A 23117-nucleotide genomic window follows, 5' to 3' on the forward strand; every position below is an offset into this window, starting at 1 on the left:
AGTTTCAATCATAATCTATCTTTCTTAGAGTTTTGTGTACTCTTTCTCCTATCCTAGCCAAGCACCAAAATGGACATAAGGTGTGTATCTAGCAGCTATGTCTTTTCATCTTTATTGTATTCAGTGGGTGCAGGTTCCTTGAACCAAATCTTAAAAGCTACCTGAACTCCAGACTAGGGTTCTAATCTGGATTGGAACACTGTGCCTACTTTAAATCTGGAAAGAAAATTGCTAGACACATACTTAAATACTACCCTTTAGGGCACCAAAGAAGTATTTTGCAGCTAATCTTTGTGTGAAATCCTTTTATTAGCATTCTTGATTGCTGCAGGAACAGTGCTTCTGTTTCTTTTTGTGCTGCTCAGAAGTCCTATCTAGTTAAACAGCTTGCTCGCTATTGCAGCCCCATCAGAGCATATTGGCATTAAGTGTGTTGTGCTGCTCAGGTCTCTTCTTGCTCTGTTGCTTTCAGCAAGGCTCTGTTGCAATTGACTCATGGGCTGTCATGCTAATAGTCTGCCTGGGTGGGTGCCCTGGGACCATTGCTTGGGCTGCAGATCTGCCAGCAGGTGGCAACAGGAAACTGCTTTCCCAAGTACAACAAGCAATACAGAGGCTGAGGAGGCCTGCTGAAAGTTTTTCTGTTCTGCAAATGTGAAACTGGTTGGCCAAGCTTCCTCTCAGCCCCTCTTGCTTGGCTAAGCTGCACCTTATCCACTGCCCAAGTAAGCTTTTATCTCTCCTTGCCACTGTCTTTGGCTGCGCTTTTAGGGTGCCACAGCAGGAAGTTTAAGTCTCCAAGGGGTGTCACTGATAAGTGAAAGCCTGCGCTGACTTCGCATTTGTCTTTAAAATCCAGTTGAACTGGAGCAGGCATTGTTCAGGTGGATGATCAATGCAATGGGAGCTTAGAGCAGCCCAGTTTCCAACCCTGAAAATTAGTGTCATGCCTTTATGCCATATGAATCTCTGTAGAGAGAACTTTCCTGAACTGGTGCCAGTCTGGACTACAACTCCAGCATGATGACTGGGGATGATGGTTTGCAGTCCAGCCCTTGTGGAGAGGACCTGTTTGGGGAAGACTGCTGTACAAAATGCAAAAGCTGCCCTTTCCTTTGAAATATGCTGACTCCTTAGGACAGAAGCCAGAGCTCAAATCAAGCCTGTGTACTCTGTGAGTGCCCTCCATAAGTATGCAAAGCATCGGTGTAAACTGGACCTGAGCATAATAGGAATCAGCATACCCCCCCCCCCGCCAAACAGCCTGTGTACAAATCAGGGTATCCTTGCTCTCCATTTCAACCTAGTAATCTTCAGAAGCAGCTTGTTAGTCAACCACAGAGATGGAGTAAGTTGCCAGTCAGGCATGAACCTGCAAGCCCTGGGCCTGGAGGGGAAAGTCCCGTACCAGATGCAGCAGTCAGTGCGAACAGGCAAGCTCAGGCAAAGCTGACTGTAGGCCCGGGAAGCAGCTGAGCCTAACTGGAGGGTTGTAATAGCTCAACGAAGGGAGGAGATGCTACTAGTCTGCATGGAGGGGAGGAGCTATGCTGGGCACCTACAAGAGGGAGAGTGCTCAGCACCACCTGTCAAAGGGGTTTGGGGCCTGCTGTTCTGCCTTCCTCCCTAGCCGTTCTGGTAACAGTAAAGCATAATGAGGTAAAAAGATGGAAGCAGCAGCAGAGGACATGGGAAGGTTCCAAATGGAAGGTGTCTTCATCTGGACCCTCCATAAAATTCTGTGGATGAGGCAGGGCACTGACAAGAAGCTAATCTGGAAATACTAAAGAGGACGCTGAAATATCACGAGTACCTTCTAGGTGGCTCCCCATGCAGAGCACTTTGAAGAGGTGCTGGAAGTAGGCCAACTTTGCACGTGTTCCTAGACAAGTATAGGCATACTGCTGGTTCTGTATGCCATCTGGCCCATATTCTACCTGATTTAGGAATGTTCCCACAATCTTTCAAGGCTGCAAGCTGATGCCTGTTAGGCAGCTGGTTAGCTGTAGAACACAGGGAGTTACAGGACAATTTTCTGCCTAAACATGTTTAGGATTGTCCTCTTCATGGTTAAGGTGGTCCTTATTGAAGCAGACCTCCTTTGCTTGTACTTGGCCCTGAATCTTGAGTGTCCCAACAAGCCCTTTGCGGCGCTTCCAGATAAGCAAGCATTTCAGTTGCATCATACCAAGCACTGAGAGCCAGTGTGGTGTAGTGGTTAAGAGCGTGGGACTGGGACTCAGAGGATCTGGGTTCTAGTCCCCGCTCAACCATGGAGCCAGCTGGGTGACTTTGGACCTGTCACAGACTCTCAGCCCAACCTGCCTCACAGGGTTGTTGTTGTGGGAATAAGATGGAGGAGAAGAATGATGTAAGCTGCCTTGAGCCCTTGGTAGGAAAAAGGCAGGATATAAATCGCAATATGAATGAATGAATGAATGAATGAATGAATGAAGCAGCCAAACAGCAGTGCTCTTTCTGCCAGTATCTGGGCATGTTTGCACAGGGGAAGAGGAACGGCTGTGCCACCAGATCCCAATCTGGATGTCATTCTGAGAGCAGCTGCAGTGGTGGCCTGCTCACGCTGCCAGTTTCCATCCGCATGGGCCAGCTTAGGATAAGGCAGAAGATCCCTAAATCAAGCACAGGTGTGGGGAATGAACCTGTGACTACATGATGCCCTGGAAACTCCTCCTCATAATGCAAAGGGGTGGTACCAGGTAGCAGCACTGTGTGCTGTGCACACCTGCCCCCTCTCTCTGTGTCCTCGACTCCCTGTCACACAGATGGGCCAGGCCTGGGGAGGTCAGTAAATCCAACCTGGCATGGGAGAAGTGGCTGGGATTCCACTGGGCCTGCTTGAGGGAGGCTGCAGTGCAAATGTCAGAGTGAGGACCGGCTGGATAGCTTACCCTGCCTTGTAAAGCAAGCAGACAATATTGTGCAAATCATGGGCTTTTCATCCTGATCCAGCTGGCATGAACCCTTGGCTGAGTTCACTTTAAAGTGGATGAAGGAGCCACTTTCCAGACTGCAAATGAATTGAGGGGAGAACACAGGAATCTTGACCATCTGGCAAATATCGTTAATGTGCAGGTGTCACTTTTAAGACTGTCTCAGTCTCAGAATCACTAAGGGAGATGTGCTTCTATTTTCTTTTCTTTTTCTGGCCTAGGATTGGGCTGTTAGCATGTGAAAGCACCTTTAAGCCCTACATTTGCAGCCACAAATACTGGGGAGTGCAGAGAGAAAACATTGGAGAAAGAAGGATGGCTGTCATATTATGAGGACAGCCATTGCCAATGTCATCCATGCGCATGAACATCTGCGGGAAGGATCAGGGGGGAGCAATTGACCTGCTGTGGATGAGTTGTCATCTCCGGATTCCCAGCTTTCTTTCTTAAGGGAGTCTCTTGCCTTAGTAGAACCTAAACATGCTGCCACCATTCTGCCTATTCGTTTTGTGAGCATCAGCCTGATCATGCCTTTCAGTGTTTTAGCCAATGAATAAAGTCACAAGGATGGTTAATGTTCCACTCTCCAGGAGCGGGGTGGCTTTTTCCTCTTAGGAAGCAATTGCCGCCTCATAAACAAGCAGTTTATTGATCCTGGACTTCCCTGTAGCTGGCTGTGGCAGTGGTGCCTTTCAGAAAAGGAAACGGCGGACAGGAGTTCATGATCTTTCCATTTCTGATCTTGCTATATTTCTTTCAAGTGTATAAACATTTCAGAAATAACTTTGACAAGGTCATTGCTTTACTGCGCCTGTATTGCAGGAGGCAGGACTGAGGATGAGAGAGTGTGGGTTACGCAGGTCTTGCAAAGAAGTCAAGTGTTCTTATTCCCCTTTTGCAGAAGGGCATGCATTAGAATAGTGTACAGCAATTTGGCAACATAGTTCAACAGAGCTGGTGTTTTAGGGAAATGTAGATGGGGTTTGCTAAGTTGAATAGAGCAGTAATGCGATTTATTAAGGATTGGAACATCTGCAATATAAGTGTGTGTGTGTGTGTGTGTGAGGGAAAGTGTCATTTTTAGGATTTTCCGGAGGCCTGAATCCTCCTGAAACATTTCCCCTTGTTTCTTTTAGTGTTAGCTTTGGAGCTGGCAGAATGCCATGAGGCTCCTCATAAGTTGGTGTTTTCTCATGTATTGCAGAAATAAAGAAACCTCTTGTGAAAGCACCGTAATCTGTTGCACATTGCTGGTAAAGCAGAGCCTAGCAGTGGGCAGAATTGCCCATCCTGCCAATATTAACCATACTGTTCAATCTCGCAATAGCCTTTGGCCCACAGGGCCATAACAGTAGTGAAATGAGTAACGGAAAGTTCTGAGATTTCAGCTGTGGGTGGAAAGACATTGTCTGGACACCAGTTCTGGTACCTGAACCTTATTGATGCTCAGTCATCTGATCTACTGGAATAGTCAACCTTTTCTGTGGCACTATCAGGGTTTTTAAATATGTGAAGCTATAAATATAATGTTCAAGAAACAAGATGCAATTCCAGAAGAACATTGCTGTAGTTCAAAATTCAAACCAGGCAAAAATTGTATTGTTAGCTGATGTGAAAAATGGCTGATAACAATGTGAAAAGTAAAGTTTAGGTTCCTCTAGAAGCCCAAAACCTGATCAAGCATACTTGGACCTTTTCCTGCTAAATATACGCCCCAAAGACTCCACTGCTACTTTTTAGAGCCGGTTGCAGTTGGTTGTTTAGACTTCTAACTCCAAGAGGGCTCAGCAGCATGGCCAATGGTCAGAGGCCTGGATGAAATCCGGCTAGGGAAGAACATTCTAGTGGGTCTTCACCAGTATTTCCAAGATAAAGGAAATCATGCCAGAGCAAGTCATGTGAAGTTGCCAATGTTATGATAAGGACAGTGATGCCATAAAATATCCAATAGCCAAGCAGCTTTACTGTGTTTGTGCATTTGGGGTTTTTCTCCTCTCCTGTTCCTAGGTGTGTGGGTTTTGTTTTTCCTTAGCCTCTAACTCCAAGTTTGTTGGAGTACATGAAACTTCTTGAATATAACACTCTTCGGCATTACAGCTATTGAGTTTCCAGGAATGTTGACTACTATGTATAGGCTTTTAATTTTATTTGTTAGATTTTGTATCCCTTCTTTTTCTTTTTTTAAAGAACCCAAAGCAGCTTACACCGTTCTCCTCCTCTTTCTCTCAATCTTATCCCAACAACAACCACCCTGTGAGGTAGGTTGGGCCGAGGGTGTGTGGCTGGCCCTAAGTCACCCAGTTGGCTCCAGGACTGAGTGGGGACTAGAACTCAGAGTGCCTGAGCCTCAGTGCAACACTCTAACCACTACACCACACCGGCTCTCGGCACCACATTGAGTGCAGTGTTATTGCAGTGGTCCTAAGAGGCTTATGCTCATCTGATGCAGAGCAGGAGGAGCCGCCAAGGTGATGCCTTGTCTGTGCCCTGCATTTTCACTTTTGTCTGTCTATTGGTGTTTTGGAGGGGCAGAGAAGGAGACTAGAGAGGCCCCTCCAGTCTCTCCCCCTTCCAACCCACCATTATGCCTGCTGCTTTTCCCCTCGGAGGCTGCATTCCCAGCTTTGCAGAGACTGCAAGGGGAGGTGGTACAGATCGCAGACTCCCCCTTCTCAGGTCAGACCACTATATCTTGGAAGCCAAAGCATTCTGTGCCCCTTCAGACATTGTCTAGGGGTCGTAGTGTTGCTCCCTCCATGTCACGGAATGTGACTCTGGGCAACAAAGAGCAAACACGACGCAATTGCACAAGTTTGTTGCAGCAGTGCAACGTAGGGTGAGAGTTACGACTGCAAACTACTGCACAGCCTTGCCCACTCAACCGCCTGGGAAAATTCCTGTGGACACCCATATGGTCCATCCAGCGCATTTAAGGAATGACATCTCTGCACTTGAATAACCCTCTTCACAATACTGCCACCAAGGGAATATGATTGGCTGGAAACTGCAAGGAGAATTTCTACTTTAGTATTGTGCTGGGGACCAGACTCTTTCTCCTGTATGTCTTTGAACTTAAGTCCTGTACCTGCATAGTGTATCAAACATTGATGTCTTCAGAGTGTGGAAGGCATTGAAAAAGAGTTGAGGTTCTTGGGAGGAGAACATCCCAAATCCACTAAATGACTGAAAAGATTTAAAATCCAACTTCTTGGGATGTCGATTTGAATAACCAGCTTTCGTGGATTCTACAGCTTGAAGCTACAGCAGATGGAAATATGCATTTCCATTGTACTGGATTAGCTAAACCATGCCCACCGAGAGTCAGTGGATGAATAATAAGTTGGTAGATTAGACTGCAAGAAGCTTGGTTTAAATTCCTGTTCAGTTGTGAAATTTCTTGTGTGGCCTTGAGCAAGTTGCTGTAGCACAGTGGATCAGGAACTGAGCTGAGAGTCAAACGAAGCAGCACCTTCATATGTAGCATGAAGTCCCATCTGTACTTTTCCTTTACTCAGAACTAAGTGTAGGGACCCAGTCTGGTTGAGACCCCAGCACAGGGGTAGGGAGTGGCTTTAATCCTTTGCCCCTTACTGATTTGGAAGTCTACTCCTTAAAAGTCCTACCCCTACAGTTAGAGGCAATCCTACCTCTGCTACTTGTGGGCTTTGTGGAGGTAGCTGGCTGGCCATGGAGGGAACCAAATGCTGGTTCAGACAGGTCTTTGCTCTGATCCAGCAGGGCTCTTTCAATGTTTTTAATTTTCTAGGTGGTGCCAGGAAAGCTACTATATCTAAGCATCAGCTCCCCGCTGCTTCTCCTCTTGCACAAACATGGAGATGATAATACAGTACTGGCCCACCATACTAGGTGTCACAAGAACTTCTGTATCCACCTGGCCTACCTCAAAGGGTTGTTGGGAAGATAAGCTAGGAATATCTCATGCGTCCTAGAAGGAAGAAATGAGACAAATTGATCCAGCCATGGTGGAATTTAGTGCACAAGAGTAACGGGGTATTCTGCCTATCTCATCTATTTTAAAAGAACAGGAGTGTGTCCTCATCTCCGAGGATGTGTGTTGCTTTTTATGGGTCAGTGCAGCAGCTCCGCTTCATGTGAAATAAATGACTGCTCTCCCACCGCACTGTCAAAGTATCCACATCTTCCCCTGTGCTTATTGTGTGGTACGCTGGGGCGGGGGGGCACTCCTCCAAGACTTCTTGAATGCTTCCCAAATTGACTGGGTTCGTTGAGGGCGGGGGTTCGTATTTCTGGACCCTGGCGCACCATTGGTCTGAGGAAGCCTCCATGCCCTTAAAGAGAGTGTGAGGTTTTTGCTGAGCTGTTTAAGAAACACATTTATACCTCCTCGGTGAGCCAGCTGCCTGTGGCTTGCCAGTCGACCCTGTCCTCTCACCAGCGCTGTCTGTTTTTCTCCTTGGGACTTAGGTGAGCCCCTTTGCATGTGATATTGCCCCCCCCCCCCACTTGGCTGTTTATGAGAGTAAAAGGAAGGCAGGGCAACGCTGCAGTTCCTAGATGAAGGATGCTTATCCAGAGGAAAGGATCTTTGCTTCGCTGTTAACAATAATATAAAAACTAGCAATTGTATTATTATGTAAAATAACTTGTTATTATTTGAGTATTTAAGAATAATGATGATAATGTCCTCCCAGGACCCATCAGTCTTTTCTCCTTTTAGTTTGTCTGTCATAACGATTCTTCGGACAAAGTCCCCTTCCTATTTCTTACGGGTCCCACTCTAGAGAAATGGTGTTGATTTTCCTGCTTCAGGAACTGAAATGCTCATAGTTGCTCTTCTCAGATTTAATTGCCATACGCTTTGGGGAGAGCCTGAAGAGTTGGATGGTGTAAATTTGCAAAGCCTAACCTGAGCTGAGAGCTCAACCAATTTCCGTGGCCTGTTGATTCGTAAAATGTCCTCAGTAGAGGTTTTGCCAGCAGCCTAGCAAAAAGCAGCAGATTTGCTCTATGTGAAAGCAGCTCTTTCAACACTTAATAAACTGGTGCTTTGTTCAAGTGCCCTTTGGGGCTGTACGAAGCAAAAACGAAAACTGCACTTGTTAACAGACAGAAAGGAAGGTGTAATTAATACTCGACTTCTTGGCTTTCCTTGCACTTGCTGGCAAGAAGGAGGCTAAAACAGGGAGGAAGTGTTTTATTTCGGCACATCTGAGTGGCCCGGCTCGCACAAATGGTGCGATGACATTTCTTGCCATCGCTTTTGCCACCTGTGGCTGCCACAATGACCTTCCTTGCGATCCTCCCAAGTCAGGAGGACCTGAAAAGGCTGTGGCCCAAGGAGACAGCTGCTGCTCCTTACAAGCCATTTTTAGAAGCACTTTCTTCTGGGTTATGTGATAGGGCCTACACATTTTTCGGGATAAGGTTTCTTTTGGGAGATCAGCCATTGCCCTCTGGATGTCCTCTTGAGCCGTTTTTAACCCCTCATTATCCTATGCAGGGCCTAATGAACTTCAGTGTTCTGAGGCTGGCTAAGAGAAGTCCATTTGTATGTTCACTAGCTGAGAGGAAGTGTCACATGCATTTGTGCACAGACATGCATGCACACATGCAGATGCGTGCATAGAAGATCAATATAGTGCATTCCTGAGAAGCTGCTGAAAAGAGAGCAGTTCTAGCAAACTCACCAACCAGAATGCCAGTCAGTATGGAGGAAGATACCCCTTATCATAAAACTGAAGCTGTTGACTAAATTAACAAAGCATGCTTTGTTCACTGTGATGGACTGCTGTCAGAAGTGCATGCAGGTGTCCAGAGCAGACTTTGTTTCTGTAAGTATTAAAAGAGGGAAGTTATCTGAAAGAAAACTCAAGTTTCTTTTCTCGAGTTGTGATTGAGGGCGTATTTGGCAACTTTCCGTGACTGTGGTTACTACTTCCCCATTCAACAGGAGCAGGGCAGTTGGGCAAGAAGTACAAGCCAGTTTCTATTTTCTGATTAACGTGGTGCCTAACTTTAATGCATGTAAACAATTCACGTGTATTAAATAAATATACATATCTCCCTTTGTTTTATTGCAGGGGCTTATCCATAAACCGAGATGTCTTCTGAGTAAGTTACTGTTGTGCTTTTCTCTTTTTAAACCAATGCAAAGTTTCCCTTCCATTTATCACTTGAAGAACAATTTCCTTCACCCCCGTCCACCTGGGGGTAGCACATGGATGTGGAGCTGTCTGCACAAATGACCCTGTATGTCTAAAGCTTCCTTGCCCCATCCAGGCCTCATACATGGCACTCATTCCACCCCCACCCCCCACAAAATAAGGGTTACAAGGCATAGTCAGAGTCTGCCCCCCGTTCCCTGCCAAACAGCAAATAAGTGGGATTTGAACCCTTTTGAAATAATTTACCTGTGCAGGGGGAACAGCTCCGTGCTCACTTCTTTTGGATCTTTTGCTTTATATCCTCGGTAATATTCTCACTTTCTTTCCTGCTTTCTTCTTGTGCCTGTCTCCACCTCACCAACCAGAGAAGAAGTAAGTTTTTTCCCTGACTTTTTTGGGTGGGGAGGGATGGACTCCTGGGTAGAATGTTGGATTGAAATATCACTGAAATGGTAATTCTATCAGTCTGGGTTTTCTGTTGCTTTCTTGGAGAAGATTACATAGGGCACAGAGGGTGACTAATTTTACCTCATCACTTTTTCTGTAGAAGCCCAAATCATAGTTTTCTATTCCATTCTCCCAGCCAGTGGTGCAGCTGGGACATTTTAAACTCTGGACTTCAGTGGCTTTATTGCTCACACACTAACCCTGTACATGGTATTATGGATTACCGCACTTATTTCAAAATTTGAAGCGGGGGGGGGGGGCAATTTGCTGCATTTGGGGGCCCTCAACCTTGCCCTGAGAGCACCAGTGCAGTCAACATTCCTTTACATTCTCAAGCAACCAGTAACCGGAAGGCAGACTGGAGCTATGCAGATTGAGAGGCTGTTCTGCACAGGAATGGGTCTCGTTCGTGATGCACGGGGCCACAAGGGCTGGTGCAGCCTTTTGGGCGTGCCCATTTGGTCATACTGGGAAAAGTTCTGAGCTGCAGCATTTGGAGACACTGGGCGGTATCTGGTGCTGCCCACACATCTCCACTTGTTCTGTTGACCCTGTGGGATTAACTGCTGGCAGAATAGAAAGCTGGCACTTCCTAAAACAGCCCCAGAAAGAAGCTCAAACACTTGTTTTTGGAACAGGAAAGTCAGCAGAACTCCCTTCCGGAAGCTCTGCTGACCTGCCCCATTCCAAAATGGAGAGTTTTGCCTGCTTTCTGGCTGCTTTAGGGACTGCCAGCTCCCTGTGGCATTAGTGGTGCATCCCACTGGCATGTGGATAGTGTTTGCATATTGCCCACTGACCCAGTACAGGGAAAACCTCAGCCCCATTTCTGAAACTGGGTTGCCAGGGCCTCCCTATCTAGGGCCCTTCAAGGGTTGAATGCAGAGCTCGCTCCATGCAGAGCTCACGAATGTATTGCATGAGTCACATGTTTTGCAATGTGCAAGCTGCCCCTCCAAGCATATCATCTACCATGATAATAGGTGTTTTACTAGTGGGAGAACAAGAGACTACTCAGGCAAGAGAACTTTACTTCAGGGGCTCTTTCTTTCCTGATTGTTACTACAGTAATGAGGAAGTATGGACATGCATTTGCTAAGATGACCTAATAAATGGCATTAGCAGCCTTTTTGGGTAGTCATAGCTTACTAACCTCATATGATGTTCTAGGAACAGAAGGGTCATCACTGCTTCCTCGGGTTGCCGATAAGTTAGTCTACAAGGGACAGAGAAGGCAGAGACCTCAGCAACAGAAACTAGTACCATTAGTCTTTTCATGAGGCCTAGTTCATTGATAAGGACATTTTGTCCCTCCACAGACTGTTGCCAAAGCAAGGAACAGACCATTCGTTACTATTTGCAGAATGGCCTAGAGCTAGCTGAATATGTCTTTCCTCAGGCCTAGCTGGGCTTTGTCTTGCCCTCTCTGAAGCTTATGGTATGGCAAGGAGGCAATGATGTCACTGATCTTTCCTGCATGGATGCCTCTGCTTATGAGAGGTGCTGCAAAGGCCTCTAGGATGGTGCATGGTCAGCAATGTCATGGATCCCTTACCATGTCAGAGGCCTCAAGGCATGCAAGATGCAGATCCTGTACCCATGAGAGGTCTTGCACACCATCTCCAGAAACTAACCTGATTCAGAATGTAATGACTTGGCCTATCTCTGTGATATATTCTGGGTTCCAATGAATTCAAAGTCTTCTCTGTTCCTGTGTATGGCAATGTGGGTCTTATAGGTTGAAGGGAGCAGCTACTATCCACTGGAAACTCCTTTATATATTAGTTTATTTTCCACCCCACCTTTTCCTCCAAGAGAAATGGCAAGCTGAATTCAGAGCAATTTAAAACCACAGAAGGCATCCCCTTACAACCATTAATCAAAACAAATACCCTTGTACAAGAGAGTGTTCATACATCAAGGCTTACAGTACTAGCAATGTTGCTACCCTCTCAAAGGCTATAGGGTATAGTGTTTTTACCAGCCTCCTAAGATCCAGGAGAAAAGGCCTTGGTATGCCTCCTTGGACAGAGAATTTCATAGTGAAGGGCAAACTACCAAAAAGTCTCTGCTTTTTTGCAATCACTTTGCAGACCTTCCAAGTCCAGCAAAATCAAAACTGGCCCCTAGTCAGATAGCGAAACATACAAGGAGTGCAGTATCTGCTCCTTTCCTCACCATTGGTTCTTCTGATATAATTTGCTTCTTTTCTAACCACTTGGAGGCAAAATTCCCCCTTCTTTTGTTTACACTCCATTTGTACTGAGCTAGATTTTTCCACAGGGATGAATTGCACAGCCCAGTTGTTAAACAGTGTGTTTTTGGAAGACCTGTTTCATAGCATGCATAGGAACACTAATGATAAAGTTGACTAAAGTTGACTGCAGTGGAGCCAAGTTTTCCATTGCTTTTAGAAGACACTTTTAAAGGCCAAATTCTGGTCTATGGCTGCCCTCACACTGTGGTGACCTTATCGGATTTCTTAAACATTCATGACTTGGATGAGAGGCCCTCAAATGAAAGTACAGCAAACAGCACATGAAGTTATTCAAAACATGAATACCTATTCCCTTCGCACCAAAGCATCGGAGACAGAACGCACTGTTGTTCCGGGGGGCCACTGTGCAGGAGCCTGATTGAAGGACAAATTTGGACGTCTGTATTTTGTAATTAGGCCAAGAGTTCTGAAAATTGCCTCCTGATGGGTGGGGGAGGGGAAATCCCATGGCTGTCAGGAAGACAAGAGTTCATGGAAAGCAAGTTTGGACCTGAAGTATTCCTGTCGGCCCCTTTGAATCTATTCTGAATGTATATTGAATGGTGTAATTCTACCAGGGGATGAGAACCCCCACCCCCCACCTCCATCTGCTCTGGAGGGTTGAGGGCCCCTGGCTTTCTACTCTGGAGTGCTGTATTTTTAACAGTCCCTTGACATAGACAACAAAAGGCTATTTTGCAACAAACCAGTTAAAAACCATAAGTCTCTGGCTATTGTACTGCATCAGAAAATCATGGTCATTCTTCTAGATTTTACTGAGTTTGGAAACCTGCTGGATACATTCTGAGTAGAAAGCATCTATGCCATGGGTCCTCAAACTAAGCCTCGCGGGCTGAATCCGGCCCACCAGGCCCATTTAACTGGCTCGCCCCGGAGGTTTTGCATTTGCCATGGGTGAGCAAGCCGGCACCTCGTCCCCCCCAATCCCCACCTTGTGTGCTCATGCGCGTGCGTCCCCCCGCCCCGCCAGCACCGCCTTGGCGACCCGCGCCCACCGCTGGCACCTGTCAACTGGCCCCCTGTTCAAAAAGTTTGAGGACCCCTGATCTATGCCATGATCCAACAAGGAAAACCCAATAGTGGGGCCTTCTTACTAGTCACCCCATGGAAGAGGTTTGGGTGGTAAAAAGCTCTGAGCCTGACAGCAGTCCTCTTCTAGAATAGCTGAAGGTGTCCAGGACTTGCTTGCTTACTTTTTAAAATGTCGATCTTAGTTTTGCACTACAAATATGTATGTCCTGTCATGAGCTGGGACTGGGAAGGAGGGATAGGAGGAAAGAGTGGTTCCATTCTCAAGGACTCTTGAGAACACATGGTTCTGGATTCATGTGTAATGACAATCCATCGTACAGACAACCCCGGTATAAACAACCCACTTTTTGTGAGTTTCTTTGTGCACAGAGCCCAGATATGGGCTATTGCACTGGCATATTCAATCAATCAATCAATCAGTCAATGTAACATGTAACAACACCCTGTGATTCAATAAACCATGGTTAATTAAAACATAGTTTAATATATGTGAACCAGTATGTACAAGGCTATATCCAATCTGGGAAAGGGGACAGGACCAAAATATGATCAACAGGCAAACTACATATAGATAGACAGTAGCTTCACCTGTAGATGCTGTTACTATCCCACTTTTACATGGAGTGGAGGGGGCAATTTTAGGAAAGATGCATGCAGAACTGTGGCTTATGGAAGGGGGGTTACAAGCACACAGTAACTCACTTCTTTCTGTTTTGATTCCTTCCAATTATAGAAAAGGAAGAGGGCTATCACTGCCCGCAGGCAGCATCTCAAGGTAAGTCCTGCTTCTGGTAGTTTATGGTCAAGGGCCTGGTTCTTTCTGCTCCTCAGACAGCCTATGGGGTGGGGGGAATCCCTAAACTGCAGAGCATTCTTCTTCTGGATTGTTTTCTCACACCCAAACTGGAACTAGAATCGGCCTGAACATTTCACATCCTCACCCACTGATGTTGCTGTTCTTCTTTGGTAGAGCATCCCTAAAGTTCCAAGCCCTTTGCAGATGCTGTCATGTTTCAGGCACAGCTTTTCTGCAGCAGCAATTCCCACAGCAGTTTAAGCCCACTGTCCCAATCGCATAGGAGTGCGGGGTGCTGCTGAACCCTCCCCAAATACCCCAATTACTTCTCAGCAGCTCTGCTCCCTGGATGCTTTTTACCCAGCTGAGGTCATTTCTGATTGGAGCAGCAAAACTGCAGTGTGGAAGGCACGGCTTAACTGTACCCCTCAAATGCATAACTCTTTCTTTGGGAAAATCAGGCCCCTCCCCTTTCTACATGAACAGGCAGTGCCATTTTTAAACAAAAGGGGCATCTGCCAGGGACGGCAACTGATAATTAATGGAACATGATATGTACTGAGGCAAAGAGGCTAGGACTTTCCAAAGGCCACGCAGCAAGTCCATGGCACATCCTGGACCCAAGTCCTAACATTATAGGTCGACCACATTGGCTTGGCCTTGCACCTCTTTCTGTGCCTTGTGCATCGCTGATTGCTTCTCAGGGTACCACAGCATATCACCCCGTGTCACACCTGTGCCCCTCCTCCTCCGCCCATGACTCTCCATCAGCCTGGACCACTGCTTCTGCCTTCCTATTTATTTCCCCTCTCCTGATGTTGCCCTGCAGAGTGTTATGCTCCAGATTGCTGCTACTGAAATTGAAAAAGAAAAAGAAGCTAAGGAACAAGAAAAAGCCAACTACCTTTCTGAGCACTGCCCACCTCTGCATCTCCCAGGTTCCATGCAAGAATTACAGGTAATAATTTCACTTCCGCCCTTCACTAGGAATGGCACCATTTAATTCCAAGGCAGGTGCATTCTTTTATTTACTGGTTTGGCTCAGCACATGAGGGCTCTTTCCAGTCATTTGGGACACGAGGCTGCAAGTGACAAAAAGCCTTTCCACACTAGATCTTTGCAGCATGTACAGCTGAACACATGTTGGCCCAGGAAATGGTATTTTAAAACACACCTGTGCTTTACTTGTGCCTGGTAATATGTGCCAATGTGAAGGAGAAATAACTGCATATAACATTGCAAAGAGAACTCATGCTATTGCATGGAGAGGTCACTGGTGCCCAGATATTTTAATAAATATTTTCTCTTATACTGCTTTTAAAGTGGGAGCACCATTGTCATCTAAAGAAAACAGGGTGGTGTCAACCCTTCTCATGCTCAGAAATAGGGCTGCTGTTCAGGGCATGTCTATCCAGCATGCAGCTCTGTACAAGCCCTCTGTCCAAATCCCCCATGGAAGCATGAAACCCTCACTGATTGATTGATTTGCCGCAATTGCCTGCAGCACTTGTAGCCATGAGGCTCTCAGGTTGGCTCTCAGTACATGCGGTAACAACAAATAAAACAATTCCATATAAAACAATACAAAGATAGTTGATCAAATAGTACAATGCAACAATGAGTTGTTCGCTTAATAAAACCATTTAAACAACCAATTTAAAACAATCGTAATAAATAAAATTATCTGGCAACTAAAATTCTAACATGGCAGTAGCAGCAAAATATCAATATGGTAAACCATTATAAAAACAAGACAACTTTCCATAATATTTGCGAAAAAGAAATGTTTTCAATGGGTGTCTGAGTGAAAGGGAAGATGCCTGGTGAATCTCCAATGGAAGCAAGTGGGGAGTTATTGCAGAAAAGGCCCTTCTCCTGGCCATTTCCCCGCTTCCTTCACTCAGGGAAGGGATCCAGAGAAGGGCCTTGGGTGAGGATCTCAGTGATTCAGTGATCAGGCAGGACATATGGAGATTTATGTGCTGTATGCGTACCTTGCTTCTCCTCCCAGCGAGTCAGGATGACTTATTCAAGGTTCCCAGGTAGCTTTGCATCTCAGCACTGTTCAGGACCAGACTTCCTCCCTGTGGCTGGATCATGTCATGTTGTTCTGGACCATTTGCTGGGCATGCTAGCATGACACCTTGGGCCAAGCCCTCCTGTTGTTGCTCTAACCTGCCATGCAGTTTGGCTTGAATACCCGTGGCCAGTGCAAGGCGCAGGGACGCCACTCAAGCACATCCAGTTGCAGAAACAAGCCCCGAGTTCATGGGCTGCAGGACACGGGGGAGGACGCTTCAGGCCCAAGGGATCTCCTTTGTTATGAACTAGACTCCCCAGTTCCACCAGGCAGAGCCATGTGCAAAACGGTGGCTCAAGAAGGGGGTGAAGGATCGCACAACAAGGTCCCTCTGACAGACCATGTGGTTACCTAGCCCACAACCTTGTTGTCAATCCCAGACAACGAGGCTTGTATATATACTTACATACCAGAGCTTTTACACCAACCTGCACTTCCCCCCTGCACTTTCTTGATTTCAGCAGCTTAGCTTGGGAGGGAGAGGGGAGTTGGTCATTCATCTTTCTTAATGGGGAATCAGAAATGGAGATCTACTACACGGAGATTTCTACCAACCAGGGCTTTTTTTGTCATCGAACGCACTGGCGTTCCGGCACCTTTTTTTCCAATGGATTTTACGAAGTGATTTTGAATCCTAGCAGATCAGCAGCAAACATCATTAACATAGTGCCTGCAGGAGGCTGCTTTTGTGTCTGCTATCTGCTATCTGATAGTGAGGGCACTGCTCTCTCAGCTTGGGATGCTCCGCTGTGTGTGGGTGGTCACGCGCTTACTGCCAGCGACATGAGTTCCTGCACTTTTTTTTTTTTTTACAAAAAAACCGCTGCAACCAACCATCTAGTATTCCCCAGCACCCTGTAAGCCTGTTCACACATGTATGCTCATCGTTTTATGGTTGTCTCCCCACTGAGCTTATTACAACTTTCCACTTAATTCAACTGGTTTTTTTTTCACTTGAATTAGTTAACCCAGTTTCCTAAACATAAGCTGGACCTGAATACTAACTATGAAAATTCCTTAAACTTTGCACCAGGTACAGACAGTTTCAGATACAGGTTAATTCTAGCAAGACCTGGAAAGACTGGTGTGGAAATGTCAAATGGGTATTTTGAGCAATGCTATTTGATAATCTCTCCTTCTTTCTCAACAGGAACTGTGCAAAAAGCTTCATTCTAAAGTAGAACAGGTTGATGAAGAAAGATATGACACAGAGATTAAATTAGAGAAAACTACCAAAGAGGTAATTTTTCCTGAAGCATCAGCTCTGTGCTGTATCAAATGTGTTCAGTTGCTTGGATGCGATTGTCCTGTGACATTTGTTTCCAAAGGTTGGGCTGGTGGTCTAACTTATCTGTGGAATGCAAGGATGTTAGCCAGTGTGGTGTAGTGGTTAAGAGCATGGGACTGGGATTCAGAGGATCTGGATTCTAGTCCCCGCTCAGCCATAGAACCAACTGGGTGACTTTGGGCCAGTCACAGACTCTCAGCCCAACCTACCCCACAGGATTGTTGTTGTTGTGGGGATAAGATGGAGGAGGAGAATGATGCAAGCTGCTTTGAGCCCTTTGTAGGAAAAAGGCAGGATATAAATCGAAAAATAAATAAATAAAAATGTTAGGTACTAAAGACCAGCAGGCTAGTCTTATGTGCTGGGCTGGATTAAAGGTGCAATCCCAGGTATTTGGACAGCAAGTTGGCCTGCAACTCCCCAAATGCCCCAGCCAGCTTTATAGGCTGGAGCATGCTAGAAGCTATGACACTTTTTTCTGTAAAAAAACAGAATTGCATCCTAGGACAGACTAACTTTAGGTAAGGAAAATAGGCCAGGTAGGAAAATCCTGAACAAGGGCAAAATTCCATAAAAGGCTTGGGAGTTACATTTCTTGATGGTCAGTTTGTATATTCATCAGTCATATTTCATATGATTAAAATAAATCGTGAGTGTGGCCCTGCAAGATACATGGACTAGCTTTGTAGAACATGTTAAGACACAGTAGTTTATAAGTCACCGTGGTTTAGTGTGTTGTATGTACCCAACAGTCTTCCTCCAGAGTGGTTTATAGGCTATTAAACAAATAGCTGGGGCTTGTAGTGGGGTTTGATAACTCACTGTGGCTCATTGTGTTGTCTGAACTCAAAATAAGACAACAAAATAAGCCAAGGTCAAGTCAAAACCTTGGCAAGGGCAGCAGAAAGATGCGTCACTCTAGCCATGGGGCTAATGGGCCACTGCCTTTCCCAGGTACCCCAAAGGGTTCAAGCAGCACTTGGGCACACCTGGGAAAGGCTGTCCCCCTTCCCTACTTGCAGAGGACTTCAACATTTGGGTAAATCACACACCTTTAAGCCTTTCACCCCTCCCACTTTGGAGTTCCACTAGGGTAAACTGCAAACCTGAGGGGACAGTGGGAGCTTTCTAGTTTCCCCCATATCCTCTGGGAGCCTGCTTGGAAGAGGGAGGAGAATTGAGGGGATGTCCCCCCAAAAACCCCTTTTTACAGGTTCTTGGGATTTTTTGAGGAGCCTTGTGTCTCTGTTATCCACACCTGAAAGCTGCCAGGGGTATATAAGAGTCAGAGGATTCTGCTGAAAAAGGTGCTTTCCATACACACTTGTAAAAAGTTGCTAAAAATAGTTAGCAGCGAGCTATGAAGTTGCAGTTTGACTTGTACCCTTTGTCCATGTAGACAAACATCCTTCCCAAATTGCAGCTTTCAGGGTTGCCATGGGGAAAAGGATGTCGCAGATGTACCCACAGAGCGATTTCACATCGCACTCCTAGTGCTGTTTTTCTGTTACAAGCATTTAAGTCCTGACATTTCAATATATTTGCACTTTCTTGGACTGCCTTTTATTAACGATTAGTGGGTTGCGGGGGCATGCTTTTGCTTTTTAAAAACACCTCCCAAATGTGATTTCAGCCACTTGACTCGCCCTTGCGAGCGCATCTTATCACTCACTATCTCTCGACCTCTCTCTAGCTTGAAGATCTGAACCAGAAGCTGTTTGACCTGAGGGGCAAGTTCAAGAGGCCCCCTCTGCGTAGAGTCCGCATGTCTGCTGACGCTATGCTGCGTGCCCTTCTGGGCTCCAAGCACAAGGTCTGCATGGATCTTAGAGCTAACCTGAAGCAAGTCAAGAAGGAAGACACTGAGAAGGTATCTAGAGTGTTTAAGAGAAGCATCCTCTGTGGATCTGCTGCACAGCTTAGCAAGTGTGCTTAACGAAAGCCTCGCTTGTTTCAAAACCGTCAGCAAGTCCAAGATGGGGGCATATTGGGTGTGATCTGGTGTCATGCTTCCAGACTTTCCTCCCACTATGAAATCATCCGCTTCTCTTGTCCCCACTTGGAGCCATCCACATCCTCCTCATATCTACTCTGGGGGGGGGGGGCGGTCTCCCAGGCCTTTAGGGCACATTTGGCAGCTGTTTGGGACCCTGCGGGTGAGGGGGGAACCACCCCACTTGCTCTTCCACTGCTAGAAGCACGAGACGTTCATTGCACCCTTGTGATTCCTCGCCCATGTAGTGTGCCGGGCATTGTCATCTCCCAGGGTGTCTCCCATGCTTTCTGAGCATTTTTGCAGCTTTTTAAAGAACAAGGGCAGTGAGCTATTGAAGGACTAGCCATAAGTGTTACAAGATGGTTGTGTCTTTCAGTTCCAATTAACTGCAACACCACCTTGTTGTTGTGTAATGGGACATATAAAAAGACTGAGAAGGAAAAATCTTGAGGTGCATATTAACAACAGTGAACACAATAGCTCACCTTAATGCTGAAATTGTAAATGTCGTAACTAAAATAATGCTGAATTTCAAATGCATTGATTTGGCATTGATAGCAGTAGCTTAAATCCAGTGCTGGATGAGTGGACATCTGTTTGCATGTGAAGGCCTCCCTGTCTTGTCCTCCAGCTGCAGCCCACTGCCCTACTCTGGAGTGTCCCCTAATGTTCCAAAGCAGATTTGTGGGGCTGCAGGTGAGGGGAGGTTCTTGCCACCCGAGGCAAGGTTTCTCTTGCGCTGCCAGAAGGACAGCATGAGATTCAAGCTTCTGAGTTCGAAAAATGGCATCGTGCATCCATCAGAAACTGATAGGCACTGGAGAACTGGGTAGCTGCAAAAATGCTCAGGGCTTTCTTATCATGGTGCCCCAGATTCTGAAATGCCCTCAGCGTTGTAACTAGTTTTCACCTCTTCCTATAGTTGCACCAGCTTTCTGTGGAGCATGGCAGCCTTCTGCTGTTTGTTGGTCAGCCTTCAGCTTTCCAGTGGAGAACATCTGAGCTCCATGCATGACAAACTGGCACACCAACTGCTCAAATATGTAAACATTGCATTTTCTCTGTCCAGCAAAAGAAAAGCAAGTGGATGTCAACTGTTTAAGTCCTCCTGAGGACACAGAGCAAGCTTGAATGTTTCTCTTCTTCCTCCCACAGGAGAAGGATCTGCGTGATGTGGGTGACTGGAGAAAGAACATTGAGGAGAAATCTGGAATGGAGGGCAGGAAGAAGATGTTTGAAGGTGGCGGCGGCGAGTAAAACAAACCACCCAGCTGTTCAGTCTGATTCTCATCCCCATCCAAGTCCCAATGCTCCTTTTCCACCAGTCCCACCACCTACATTTCTACTAATCTGTTACAGCGCTGTTTTGGGGATGAATTTTGTCAAGCCACCTGCCATACAGAACCCACCTGCAGCATGATCCCACATCAATGCCAGGCAGACCATTGTCTTGAGCTGCGGAATGTCTTAAATGTATTTTGCAACAGTGGTAGTTACATGAGCTTAAATGATGCAGTCCTCATTTAATCCTGTCACTTGGTAGGATCTGTTGCTGCAAAGTGAAGTAAATGGATGTAAATAAAGCTTTGAAAGGACGGTTGGGCTTTTAAGCCTTGGGAGGCCAAAGTGTGAATGACTTGGTGTCACGAGGCCCTTTTGGTTCTGACATGGGAAGTGCACTTAGATCTTTCACAGATACAAACCATTTATCGCTTTTTTGGACAGAGATGTTTTTATGCTGTTTGGTAATGCATGCACGGAGGACTCTTGTCCAGTGCAATCACTTTATGCATGCCATGAAATTAACTGGCATTGAGAAAGGTCCCCAAAGCTGAACCGAGCCTGGTGAGAAGTTGTGCTCATCTTTCCTCTGAACTCAACTCATTTGCATTTCATTATGGCCCTTTGCTCAAACAGTTTTCCTCAATGTGATGTCTTCCAGATGTTTTGCACTTCAGCTCCCATCAGTCCCAGCCAGTAGAGTCAATGGTCAGGGATGTGGGTGTTGCAATCCAAAACTGCAGGGCACCCGGCTGGGAAAGGAGACAATTAGGAGCATTAGGAGACAATTGCAGGAGGTGCTGCTGGTAGGAGTACAAAAATGATGATGCCTATTCATGAATGGGTGAACAGGGCATACTCCCAATTAAATACACATTTTCTTTTCAGAGTGTCCATAAAAGCTTTGGTTCCCAGGCCTCTTAACACTAGTATTTCCCACTCCAGAGGAAGGTATGCTGCTGCTGTCGCTGCTCTTGGGGGCACAGCATGTCTGGTGCCAGACAAAAAGCATAGCTCATTTTTAAGATGTTAGCCATCAAAGGATTAAATGGGACCATCTGTCTTCTGCCAGTTCAACTTTCTCCTAGCAAGAACATGTTCTTTTAGCATTGCCAAGGAGTGGGCCTTCCGCAGGCCACAGTTCCTGTGCTCCACCACAGGACAGGGATTTGGCCTTTTGCCCAACAATCCGAACAGCTCCACATGATTTGTTCTCCGTGTGCCTGCCAGCAGGGCCGGCCCTACCGTGGGGCAACAGATGCTGAGTGAGGGCCTGGAAGTGGGACTGAGAGGCTGCAGGGCAGAATGGTCTGGGCCGAACAGCCTGCCCTGCATCCCTTAGGCTAGCCTCCTGCCGTGGAGGATGGTGTCCCTTTGCTGCCACTGAAGAGTCTACTGCCAGTCCGGTTGGCTTTTGTCTGTAGCAAGCAGCGGGGTGCCATCTTGGACTTTGCCTCCAGCAACCATATGCCTTCCAGCTAATGAGCCACAGCTTCCTCCCTGTGATCATCAGTGACCTCTTGAAGCATGGAAACCCTGTTTGAGTGGCCTTGAACCAGATACACTCTGGTGAGGATGCTTAGGAGGCAGATGCTGGCAAGCCTCTGACCTTGGAGCAATCTCTGCTCATCTTGCCTTTTCTCTAGAGGTCCATGTTTGGCTGCCCAGACATGGCACTGGGGAATGAGAGAGGCTAGGGCCATGGACTGATGAACTTCCAGGGGCCTCGCTCTCCCCACATGCCATGCTCCCTTTTCACCCCCTGGGGCCTTTCGCAACTGGGAGGGGGGCAGCTGGGCCTGTTCTTTCCATGCTGGCTGCAGGTCAGGAGCCCGGAGTCAGAACCCTGAAGAATCCTGTGGCCTCACGGGATCTCGGAGCAGAGAATCCGACCCCCTTGGACAATGTTGGGAGGCCACAGGGTTGCACCCCTAATCTACCATGCACTGCTTCTCATTGCCTGGAGTGGGCACCATACTGTATCTTGCCTTGGGCAGTTGGATGCCTTGGGGCAGCCCTGCCTGCCAAGCATGGAGCTGATGTGCACCAGCTAGAATTGACTGGAGGGGGTTAGGTGCATTTACTGTTGATCAAGCCTCACAGGGATTTACTTCTAATATCTGTAGCACTGCACAGGAAAAGTGCCAGTCCTAAGAACTGATTGGCACCTTCTTTGCACTGGCATTCAGATGGCGATCAGTTGAACTCTTCCCTGGGAAGTGGCAAACCACAGTGGGATATTGTTTGGCCTGTTCTATGCTTAACACCAATTTAAATTGTGATATCTAAGTGTGTTAAAGGGTCCAAGCAAAATCAGCACAAATGCTACTATCATGAGAGTACAAATAAATACGTTTTTATTTTCTTTATCTCCTGACTTTCTACCAAAAAGTGGCCAATAATAAAATCCAGCTTAAAACTGGCTTACTCTATAACCTAAAAGTGAGATTAAAAGCACACCAATGAAAGAAATAAACAGCACTAACCAATGCAAATCTCCTTCAGCCATTGTTCAGTCTAAATGACACAGCCCTGCCTAAATAAAAGCTTGCTTGCCTGCTGGTGGAAGGACAACAGAGAGGGGGCCAGCTGAGCTTTCTTCAAGGGGGACTTCCAGAGAAGATCCTCTCTTTCTGAAGAACCGGCATCCTGTTTCCTAGTAACCAGGAAAATACAGAAGTATGCCTTTTAAAGTTATGGTCACACAATCTAACCCCCCTGCCAGAAAACCTCACTCCTTATTAGAAGCTGCTATGCTTGTAAAAACATATCAATTTCTAGAAAATTGTTATCAGAAAAGGTACTGCCATTTTCAGAAT

The 23117-nt window shown here is 46.4% G+C and overlaps 1 protein-coding gene across 1 annotated transcript in view; it reads left to right on the forward strand.

Moving 5' to 3' along the window:
• TNNI2 (troponin I2, fast skeletal type) overlaps nucleotides 1-20646 on the forward strand; it is a 26019-nt gene extending 5373 nt beyond the window's left edge. The window contains exons 2-8 of the mRNA XM_044425996.1: nucleotides 9017-9047; nucleotides 9466-9472; nucleotides 13591-13632; nucleotides 14483-14611; nucleotides 16884-16973; nucleotides 18715-18891; nucleotides 20173-20646. Coding sequence (XP_044281931.1) covers nucleotides 9037-9047; nucleotides 9466-9472; nucleotides 13591-13632; nucleotides 14483-14611; nucleotides 16884-16973; nucleotides 18715-18891; nucleotides 20173-20274 — 558 coding nt within the window. The 5' untranslated portion in view covers nucleotides 9017-9036 and the 3' untranslated portion in view covers nucleotides 20275-20646. The remainder of the gene's footprint in view (nucleotides 1-9016; nucleotides 9048-9465; nucleotides 9473-13590; nucleotides 13633-14482; nucleotides 14612-16883; nucleotides 16974-18714; nucleotides 18892-20172) is intronic.
• The last annotated feature ends 2471 nt before the right edge of the window (nucleotides 20647-23117 follow it).

The sequence above is a fragment of the Varanus komodoensis genome, unplaced genomic scaffold (genome assembly GCF_004798865.1).
Source record: "Varanus komodoensis strain SLA01 unplaced genomic scaffold, ASM479886v1 scaffold16, whole genome shotgun sequence".
In the NCBI taxonomy this organism is placed as follows: domain Eukaryota; kingdom Metazoa; phylum Chordata; class Lepidosauria; order Squamata; family Varanidae; genus Varanus; species Varanus komodoensis.